Source organism: Quercus lobata, chromosome 11 (genome assembly GCF_001633185.2).
Source record: "Quercus lobata isolate SW786 chromosome 11, ValleyOak3.0 Primary Assembly, whole genome shotgun sequence".
Lineage (NCBI taxonomy): Eukaryota > Viridiplantae > Streptophyta > Magnoliopsida > Fagales > Fagaceae > Quercus > Quercus lobata.
Genome location: NC_044914.1, coordinates 4,814,717 through 4,826,521, shown reverse-complemented (window position 1 = coordinate 4,826,521; position 11,805 = coordinate 4,814,717). Strand labels below are relative to the sequence as shown.

General features: G+C 33.7%; 1 protein-coding gene across 1 annotated transcript; it reads left to right on the top strand.

The window, feature by feature from the left end:
• Window positions 1-5,793: 5,793 nt before the first annotated feature.
• Window positions 5,794-11,147, top strand: LOC115969649 (18S rRNA (guanine-N(7))-methyltransferase RID2). The gene is made up of 9 exons (XM_031089353.1): window positions 5,794-5,967; window positions 6,064-6,139; window positions 6,226-6,309; window positions 6,478-6,533; window positions 7,129-7,185; window positions 8,960-9,009; window positions 9,179-9,331; window positions 10,161-10,296; window positions 10,632-11,147. The coding sequence occupies exons 1-9, from the start codon at window positions 5,869-5,871 to the stop codon at window positions 10,794-10,796; spliced, it is 876 nt and encodes a 291-aa protein (XP_030945213.1). The 5' UTR covers window positions 5,794-5,868; the 3' UTR covers window positions 10,797-11,147.
• The last annotated feature ends 658 nt before the right edge of the window (window positions 11,148-11,805 follow it).

Genomic DNA, 11,805 nt, shown 5'->3' with positions numbered 1-11,805 from the left:
CCCAATTACAAGTAAAGTGCATTTTGTCAAAGGATTAGCCAATTCTATATTGACATATATTCCTAACATGATTCACATGTGTCTTAACAATGTGTAATGACCAAAAAATGTTAAAACAACAATTAAAAAATAGTAAAAAAACTAAATATGAAATGGGTAATTTTTGTGAACAATATGGTCTACCCCCCATTACCCCTTCTAGGTAAAAACGGAATAAGAGACAAGATAAGGCCCACAAAGATTATAAATATAAAAGATATAAAAGACGTTTTACTAAAACTAGTAAATTTTATGATAAGAAGAAAAATGTCCATAAGAAACATGATAAGCAAAAATATGGTAAAGGAAATTGTTTCAATTGCATGAAATTTGGTCACTTTAGTAAAAACTGCAAACAAAAACCTGGTAAATTGAAGAATAAGCTCAATCTGTTAAATATCAATGACAGTGATAAAGAAGATTTGTTTTGAATACTTGAATCAAGATCTTCTGCTTCATCTGATTCATCGAAAGATGATTTTCTCTCCTCAACTGATTTTGGCTATCACTCTAACAGTTAGCCTTCTGATACCCCTAATATTAAAATTGGTTGTAGAGACTTGTTGCAATACTATTAATGTTCTCTCCAAATGGCACAAAACAATTGATGTTTTGACCAAATGAGAAGAACAAGAAAATTTGCTTATAAATTTAATAAGCCAAATTGATAATCCTGCACTAAAAGAAGAGTATCATAAAAAGCTCAAGAAAACCCTGATTAAAGATGAAAATGATAAGAAAATGAAAGCAAAAATAAGTCTTGATGAAACTTTGGAAAGATTTAATAAGAAGAAATCCAAGGAGATAACTATTAATGATTCATAACATGAAATTACTATTATTAAGAAAGAAATCATTGAGCTAAAAAATAATTTAAAAAATGTTACAAATGATAACTTTGACCTAAAACAAGAAATGTTACTTTTAAAAATTGATAAACAACTTGATAATGAACAATCTGATTGCGAGCGTGATGAGCAGAAAGATGAAGACGGCCCCAGCCATGAAGCTCCTCTTTCTAATACTGCCTCTACTAATAATAGACTTAGTCTTATCAACAAATTGATCCCTCCAAAATGGTTTTCAAAAGTTAAAACTGTTATCTGCCATGAATATGAATTCAATGTTGTTGCTATGATTGACTCTGGTGCTGATATGAATTGCATTCAAGAATGAATAATTCCTTCCAAATATTATGAAAAATTCACTGAGAAACTGTTTTTTGCTAATGGCACCCAAATGAAAATTAAATATGAAATAAATACTGCTCATGTATGCCATGACAATGTTTGTTTTAAAATTCCTTCTGTTCTTATTAAAAATATGACTGATAAAGTGATTCTCAGCATTCCTTTCATAAATATTTTATATCCTTTTCTTACTAAACATGATGGTATAACTACTAACCCTTTTGGGCAGAAAGTCAAATTCAAATTTGTTTCAAAATTTGAAATTGATACTGATGCCTCTTTGAACCTGATTCATGCTAAAACCAAACACCTAAATTTTCTTAAGCAAGAGATTAGATATAAGAAGATTGCTGAACAACTTTCTGATAAAATATTATAATCCAAAATTGATAACTTTCGTAAGACACTCATAAATGATGTTTGTTTTGATATCCCTAATGCTTTCTGGCATAGAAAAAGGCATATTGTTAATTTGCCTTATGTTAAAGATTTTAATGAAAAAAAATTCCTACTAAGGCTCGACCCATCCAAATGAATGCTGAAACTGTTGAATTTTTTAAAAAAGAAATTCAAGATTTACTTGAGAAAAAGCTGATTAGGAATAGTAAGTCCCCCTGGTCTTGTGATGCTTTCTATGTTCAAAAAAATGTTGAAATTGAAAGAGGGACTCCTCGCTTAGTTATTAATTACAAGCCTCTAAACAAAGTATTAGAATGGATTAGGTATCCTATCCCTAACAAGAATGACCTAGTGCAGAGGCTAAGTTACACTGTCATATTTTCTAAATTTGATATGAAATCTGGGTTTTGGCAAGTCCAAATCAGTGAAGCTGACAAATACAAAACTGCTTTCACCACCCCTTTTGGACATTATGAGTGGAATGTTATGCCTTTTGGCCTTAAGAATGCTCTTAGTGAATTCCAAAACATTATGAATGATATCTTCAATTCCTTTAGTCATTTCACCCTTGTTTACATTGATGATGTTCTTGTCTACTCCAAATCCCTTGATGAACATTGGAAACATCTATATTCATTCCTTGATACCATCAAGCGCAATGGTCTTATTGTCTCTGCTAAGAAAATCAATCTATTTCAAACAAAAGTCTGTTTCCTTGGCTATGACATTTCTGAAGGACAAATTTGTCCCATCGACAGAGCCATTTAGTTTGTTGATAAGTTTCCTGATGTCATTATTGATAAAACTCACCTACAAAGATTCCTTGGGTCCTTAAACTACATTGCTGACTTCTATAAGGACTTGAGAAAGCAATGTAAGCCTCTATTTGATCGTTTACAGAATAATCCTCTGCCTTGGACTGATATTCATACTTTTCTTGTCAAACAAATCAAGTCCCATGTTAAAACTCTACTTTGTCTCGGTATCCCTGCTGTTGATGCTTTCAAAATTGTTGAAACTGATGCCGCTGACATTAGCTATAGAGGTATTCTGAAACAACGTGTTTCACCACCCCTTTTGGACATTATGAGTGGAATGTTATGCCTTTTGGCCTTAAGAATGCTCTTAGTGAATTCCAAAACATTATGAATGATATCTTCAATTCCTTTAGTCATTTCACCCTTGTTTACATTGATGATGTTCTTGTCTACTCCAAATCCCTTGATGAACATTGGAAACATCTATATTCATTCCTTGATACCATCAACTGCAATGGTCTTATTGTCTCTGCTAAGAAAATCAATCTATTTCAAACAAAAGTCTGTTTCCTTGGCTATGACATTTCTGAAGGACAAATCTGTCCCATCGACAAAGCCATTTAGTTTGTTGATAAGTTTCCTGATGTCATTATTGATAAAACTCACCTACAAAGATTCCTTGGGTCCTTAAACTACATTGCTGACTTCTATAAGGACTTGAGAAAGCAATGTAAGCCTCTATTTGATCGTTTACAAAATAATCCTCTGCCTTGGACTGATATTCATACTTTTCTTGTCAAACAAATCAAGTCCCATGTTAAAACTCTACTTTTTCTCGGTATCCCTGCTATTGATGCTTTCAAAATTGTTGAAACTGATGCCGCTAACATTAGCTATAGAGGTATTCTGAAACAACGTGTTTCTCAAGACTTATCTGAACAAATTGTTCATTTCCATTTAGGAGTCTGGAATAATGCACAAATAAATTATAGTACTATTAAAAAAGAAATTTTATCTGTAGTATTATGTATTTCCAAATTTCAAAGTGATTTGCTAAATCAAAATTTTTTATTGCGAATTGATTGCAAGAGTGCTAAATATGTTATAGAAAAGGATGTTGAAAATATTGCTTCAAAACAAATTTTTGCCAGATGGCAAGCTATTTTAAGTGTTTTTTATTTTGATATTGAATTTATTAAAGGCTCTCAAAATGCTATCCCTGATTTCCTTACTCGTGAATTCCTGCAGTGCCACAATGGCAAGTAGAAGGTCGAAAGACAAACACCCTGCTATAGATTCTCCTAAACCACTTGCTAAACAAGAACTTGCTTCCCTTGTTGACATTGCTAATCGTTTTACTGCCTTAGGTACTATCCCCAAACAAAACTACTCTACTGTGTTAGCATCCTCTTATGACCCATATGCTATAGTCCTTGTTAACCAACCTGTTAAAACCACCTTCTCCAGAAACCCCAATGCTTCCCAATATGTTTCAAAACAATATCGCCAAAAAATGTTCTCTATTGAGCCTAATAGGGCCTTGATCAAAGATCCCCTCAAACTTGCTACAAGTTATTTTCCTCGGAACTTCCACTGGATTCTTGAACACAAAGATTTAAGATATTATTCTGCTATCTTGTTCCATGAAAAGCCAATATTTATCAAACCTATATCTGATAAAGTTGATACATCCAAAATTATTTACCATAGTGTTATCCTACTTGATATTGTCACTGAAGAAAAATGGGGACTCAATCCTGCTTCTACAAAGCCTCTACCTGGCTGGACTACCCCTTATTCTTACCATGACTACATCCATGCTTGGTTCAAGTTCATGCTACACCAAGATGAAAATATGACTCATTCTTGGTTTGTTAATTTTGATAAAAGTTTCAGTTCCCACCTACCCCTTTGGTTCACCCGCTGGTGGACACAATTTGGCCCCATTATTGATATATTTCCAGAACCTCTGACTGGCTCCTTCAAGTATTTTACAAGTGTTTACAAAACAAATTCACATGGGACTAACTTTCCTGTGACATTTCACTTTGTTAAAAAATATAAGGTCCCCTCGATCTTGAAATGGATGTATGTAAAGGAAGGAGATGTTCTTACTCGGCAATGGTTTGTTAAATAGTGGGATAAGTTTTCCCACACTTAAGATGTTATTGATAATGTAACTCGGGAATTCCCTGCTGTTAACACCACTATTCATGATAAAGCCCAAGTCCCAATTTATCCCCTTGTGCAAATAGTTGTGCCTTAACCCACGGCAAATACACCTGCTACCACATCCATTGCTAAGTCTGCTAAGCCTTCTGCCAAGACCAAAAAGAAGAAGTCTGCTATTGATGGTCTCATCAAAATGGCCCTAATTGCCCTGTTAAAACAGCAGTGGAAGGATGAAGAAGAAGCTACTACAATGCTAACTCAAAAGAGGAAGAAGAAGGCCAAAACTCAGAGGCATCCTCAAAAGCCTCTATTGCTAATACTAATCCTTATTACCCCTACAATCAAGAGTTATTTGGCCATGATGAAGCCTCCACACCAGATTTAGGGGAGAATTAACACTGTCGGCACAAGTAGCCAAAACTACCAAAATAATGCTCTTGCTAAAACTACACTAAGGCTTCAGATTCCCTGCTAAAGTTGCTAAAGCTTTTTTGATTCCTTGTTGAAGGTATGGTTCTTGCTCTAACTATTCCCCATGGGGGAATAAATTCCCTCTAGATAGCACATGATGAAAATCCTACTGACCTTCAATGAATAGTAAAAAAGTTAATTTTACTGTTCACTATTCACTATTTAAATAGTATTTTATTTTGCCTATAAAAGGGGGATGTCCCTTTCACAAGGATCATCAGAAAATTTTTCTAGTTTCAAATCCCTTTTAGTTTCCAAATTGCTATCACCAAGCTTATAACCTTTCCTTTTCTAGTTCCAAACATTGTGACTATTATTATCCTTTTCAAGCATTGTAAATACTGGTATCCTGTAAGTGTTTTAATCTGTTATCAAAAGCTATATTTTGTTAAAATCTCAACTGCTTTTACTTCAAAAGTTTTTTTCTTTAGTTTATATTTTTACACTTTACATTACGTATTATATTGTTTCAACTTTATTATATATATATATATATATATTATAGTCAAATTTTATGTTTTTTAATAAATTTTAAAAAATAAATAAAAACAACCAAGAAAACTAGTTTTTTATTTTATTTTTATGAATGAAAAATAGGCAGGGCCAACTTGAGTTGGAGTCAACTACCAAAAAAAACTAGTTGGATTGGGAAAAAGCCAAAAATTCTATAATAAATAATAATAGTAATAAATAAAAAAAATTTATCAACCGTTCTGTGTGGGGTGCCAAAAACGCTGTCGTTTTTGTTACTGCTAAGTCCCAAAGGCCCATTTCATATCCAAACTCCTAAACCCTACTCGTTCGTCTCTTCCCTCTCTCTCTCTCTCTCTCTCTCTAAAATGTCGTCGAGACCTGAGCTTCAAGCACCACCGGAAATATTCTACGGCGATGTCGAGGCTCGCAAATACACTTCCTCCTCTCGCATCATCGAAATTCAGGTCAGCTTCCTTCCACACCTTCAATGCTTTTCTTTGAATTTTGTTTAGGTTTCATTATCTTTCTGACAATTTTTCTTATTGTTGGTTTTTTTTAAGGCAAATCTGTCAGAGAGAGCTTTAGAGCTTCTTGCTCTACCTGATGATGGAGTGCCCAGATTGCTCCTTGACATTGGTTTGTGTTTTGTGTTTTGTGCTTTGTGTTTGTGTTTGTGAGGTCAGCTTTAATGGAAAGGTTGTGCATTTTTGTTGTTGTTGTAGGTTGTGGGTCAGGACTTAGTGGTGAGACTCTATCAGAGAATGGACACCAGTGGGTTGGGTTAGACATTTCACAGTCAATGCTTGGTATGTTCCAATGATTTGATTGTTATTGTTATACTAATTTGTTGAGAAGTGTTAATGTCGTGTCACCGTGTCTTGTGTCATTGTTGTGTGTCTATGCTTTTTTTCTTAGTTCTTCATTTGTGTTTTCTTTTCTCAAATTTGAATTTTGATGTGTTTTGTTAAATCTAGATATTGCATTGGAGCGTGAGGTAGAGGGTGACCTTTTACTTGGTGACATGGGTCAGGTATTTTGAGCTTTGTACAATTGTCAATTCAACTCTAATGTAAACAAGTTAATTTATATGAGGGTCCGTTTGGAAATAGTTTATTTAACTGAAACTAAAAACTTTTTATTAAAAATATTGTAGATAAAAATAAATGTTAGTCAAAATAGTACTGTGGGACCTATGAATAGTAACAAAATTAAGCTGGATATTAGTAAAAATAAGCTAAATAGTAAAATAAGCTAACTATAAATTCTAATCCCAAACGCAACCTAAGTAAAAGAAGAGAAATGTGAACTAATTTTGTCTTGAATTTCACATGTAATTCAATTTTGGCCAAGAAACCATTCTAGTTGTTGAAAGGCATTCTTCACGTCAAGTTGAAATAAGGACCACTTTTTATTGTATTTCTCATGAAAAGACTTGGATGAAGTATATATTTTGATATTTTCTCTCATTTGCATTTTCTTTTGTGAAATCAATTATGGTGATATTCTTCAGACCATTACTGCAATTTTTGATGCACTGTATTGTTTTGTATGTGGAATTCCCTCACAATTGTTTTTCATTGCCTCAACTAAATTTATCATGGGGTATGTTTCTGGTTTTGTTACAGGGCTTAGGACTTCGTCCTGGGGTCATAGATGGAGCCATCAGTATCTCTGCTGTTCAGGTTTGACTTCTTGTTTCTATTAATATTTATTGAGGTGAATTTTTTTTTGCTTTCTATGTTCTTAAAGATATGGTGTGTGTCAGCACTTGCTCTGTGTCATGAACTCTTTACTGTAACCTGCAGAATCATACATTTTAGCTTTGCTTCGTTTTTCTCATATTTCTTAACTTTGTGTTAATCATGTGCCTAAATTCTTCCCAGGAAGTTTTACTTGATTTAGGTACTAGGGAGGATTCATTGATGAGGGACCACACAAAAAAAAAGGGGGTGAAAATATGAGCCAAAACAAAATTATGTGAAGTGATGAGTTTAAATGTTAAACTTTGTATTGGATGTTACCTAAGTGTGAAAATTGGTTGCACGTGACTTTAGATGGCAGGAAAAATATGTAGACTCTTCTAAATGTGTCAAGTACCCATGACAAACACACATGACATGGGTTTGGGAATTGAATATTTATCTATTGCACATGTTGTGACTGAAAAATATACTCTATGGGCCTTTATGATGAGGGAAATGCTTCCTAGGTTGCTTTGAGTTGAGAAGCGTTTGAAAAGAATATTGGGAAGGGAATAGAAGGTGTTTTCAAGTAAAGATGTCTCTTTGACGTGAGATTGTTTCTAAAACAGTTTGGACTTGATACATTTATTTAGTCCGCTGAATGTTATGGTTGTATTGCTTTGGGATAAGAAACAGACGCAATGTAATTAATAAGAGAGTTTTAATTCAATAAAGATTTGATGTAAAACCCCATTATATACATCCTCCAATGCCAGTGAGTCACTCCAAAATTTAACAAATAAGTAAATAGGAGCTACCACACACAATCATATCTCATGAATACACAAAATTGAAAAACCCAAACTCAGTTCAACCACAGAGCTTCCGAGCTGGGAAGTCGGGAAGTCACTAGAGACATTGCTGTGTGAGAAGTTGTCAAGACTACCAGAGTTTGGAAAAAGATGCTGGAATTGCTGTGTTTCATTTATTCACTTGATTTGATGTGGGTTTTGTTAACCTCCACCTTTAGTCTCCAATATTCTAGCCACATCAAACAGATGTAGAAAAGTTAAATATATTGGCATGGGTTTTTCTATTAATCTCCCGACTTGTTGGTATCTTTAGAAACACATTGACCTGTAGACCATTTGATGTTAAAGCATTAGTTATGTTGAATTTTTTCAAATAACTTAGAATTTTTCAACTAACAAATTTAACATGCATAAACCATTATTATCCTGTAATGGATCAACACTTCATTGAGCTTTAACATTCGAAATCAGGGGTACCAAAAAATTTCTCATCTACATCTGTTTGATGTGGCTAGTGTAGTGGAGATTTACAACAAAGGGTGGCTCCGGTATCTTTTCCAGATTCCAGCAGCTGGTCTTAGAGGCTCTTCAATAACGATGAGTTTGGGTTTTTCAATTTGTCAGATCATGAGGTGTAAGTACGTGTGGTAGTATGTATTCACTGATTTGTAAAATTCTGATGTGGCACACTAGTATTGGAGGGTGTATAGGTGGGGTTTTACACCTGGTCCTTATTGAATTTAAACTCTTAATAAGATTATGCTTGGCTAGTCATACTTTTCTCATATTCTTAATTTGGCTTGGTCATTTTATAACCTTGTCCTTGATCTTTGCTGCTTCCTTAATTGTTTTGAGATGTTTTCTCTATGGATTACTTACCCTCCATAAAATACAATTTTTTCTTAAAAGCCACTGGATGTATACCCTGCTAATTTTCCCTTTGTTTTGATTTGGCAACGCAGTGGTTATGCAACGCTGACAAGTCCTCTCATGTTCCAAAATTAAGATTGAAGTATGTTCCCTTTCTTATCTTTCACCCTTCCAGTAAAATAGTAGTCAAGAATTGAACTTTTTTTGGTTTCATTTTTTTTAAATATCTCATCTTTACGAGACTAGCAAGCGTAATTCTATGATGTTTCTTTTACTGCAATATTGACATGTTTGGCTCAATCCCTTTTTAGGGCTTTCTTTGGGTCATTATACAGATGCTTAGCCAGGGGAGGAAGAGCAGTGTTACAAGTGTATCCTGAAAATATACAACAGCGTGAATTGATTTTGCGTTCTGCAATGCATGTTGGATTTTCTGGTGGTGTGGTTGTGGATTACCCACACAGGTATGCAAAGGATCTATTAGGGCAATCTTGTGATAGAATATTCTTCTTGCATGTGAAAACGGTTGCTGTTAAGAATAATATTGTTTGTTTACTTGCAGACACTATTAAGGGCTTTTTTTCAAACCTTTATTATTCTCATCTATCTATGACAATGAATTTGAGATTTTCCCATGTTTAGTCTGCATATACTTAGTTTAAGGTATATACTTGGATGTTATAAATATATTTCTACTTGACTTGTTTTGTTACATTTGTTAATAATATGTGCATGAATGATGTTAAAATAAATTGGTAATCAAATATATCTCAAGTTTGTTAAAAAAAAAATGCATATTTATATTTTTATAATTAATTTTATAATGTTACATGTATCAATTCACAATATGACTGCATTTTAACAACTATGCTTCTCATGCTGAGACATGACATGCCCTGGTTGAGAAAATATTATGTAGCTAATCGGGTCTATTTTGCTTCTTCTTTTGGTTGTCTTTACTCCATTTTTCATGTCTATTTGGCACTTGAACAAGTAGAGTATGCCAAATGATATTATAACCATCAAGCATATCCTATTTTATGGGACCAACTCAAATGCATAATAATTCAAAACATATCAACTGCTGAACCAGTGGATTTGCCACTTATTGGTGACAGGATATGAAGAGCAAGCCATCTTTTTACTTTAATAGAGTGTTCTACAGGTCAAAATATTATAGTCTGCTAAATTCAATTGAAATATGAAAAAAAAATATCTCAAGTTAATCCTGTAACATTTTCCTACTGGATTCCTCTACGCTTCACTAACTTCAGCTTGGTTGTCTTATTACAGTTCTAAGAAAAGAAAAGAATACCTTGTCCTTACATGTGGTCCTCCATCTGTAAGCACATCTGTTCCAACGGGAAAGGGTGAAGATGGGGAGAGTTCCTCTGACGATGAGAGTAGTGGTGATGAAGAAAATCAAACAGTGAGTTTTCATGGCACACTTTTTCTAATTTCTGAAATTTTCTGTTTCAGGGCTTTCCCTGGGGATTATAAATTTAGAGATAAATACAACTCACTTGCATGTATGGAAGGTGATCTATGACCTCACCCTTGGGCCTTATTTTACAGGAGAGGAATTCCATTTAGTCCATAGACATATGGCTTCTCTGGGAATTTATAAATCTGAATCTCTCTCTTCTAGTATTCATTTGTTTTTTTTATTCCTATATTACAAGGCTGAGATACTAATTTGTAGCGGTATTTTTTTTGTTTGTATTGAATTTTTATATTCATTATCTATTTATTTTTGTCATGTAGGTCTGCATCTCTGATAGACACAGACCCAAGAAAAAGCAGAAAATAACCAAGAAAGGAAGGGGAAGAGATTGGGTATTGAAGAAGAAGGAACAGAGGAGAAGAAGAGGAGATGATGTGCCTCCAGATACAAAATATACAGCTCGAAAAAGAAAGGCTCGCTTTTGATCTGTTACACCAAGCTAAAGTGTGTTTGTTATGGGGTGTATTGAGTGCTTGCATATGTAAGTCGATATAGTGTTTACTGAGGCATTGTCTGTTCCTATCCATGCTCTTTTAAACCCTCATTAATTGTCAGTTGTATCTCGCGGTCTCTATTAGTGAAGAAAATTTTTGTTTGCATTAGAATGAAATCTGATGGTAAATGTGACTCTTATAGTCATCAGGAGCTGTGTAGAACAATGGAAAATTTTGGATTTTGAGACGAGTTTTCTTGTTGGATTTTGAGATATTTTTCCTTTTTGAGGATCATCAGGAGCTTTATAGAATAATGGAAAATTTTGAGGTGGGTTTATTCCATTTGTCATATTATGTTAGTCAGTTAAAAATTTTATTTCAAGCCATGTTTTTTTTAACATACCACACTCTCACTACCATTTTTTTAAGGGTCATGCTAACGACTGCCCTTAGAACACTCGTTAACAATCCATTTTAAGAAAAAAAATTTACATCACTTTTATGGGAAATGAAAAAAACTGTCAAAATATTAGTAATTTTTTTTCTTTTCCCATAAAAATTTTCTTTAATTGAATTCTTAACCAATGCCCTAAGGGTACTCGTTAGCATTTTCCTTTTTTTAATGTAATAAATTTATAGGGCAAATAAATAAAAAAAGTGACATCTTGATACGGTTTCGTAATTCTAATGAATCTCTTGTTTATAGAGTCACAAACCAGCGTGGTTATGCATGGTTAACCATGCCAAGCATGTTCACTTATTACATCACCTTGGTTTGGAAACCGTTCATGACGAGTGAGAAATAGTAGAAAAGAGAGAGAGACAGAGAGAGGCAACTTAAGAGGTTGTTTGGATTTGTTATTTTCATCGCTTATAACTCTGTTTTGATCACCCATAACTAAAAAATGGTGGGATCTATGACTGAGAAGTTTATTTTATTTTTGTTTCCAGTTTTTGTTTCCATTACTCAATTCTCTGATTTTTGAGTGATAAGTTATAA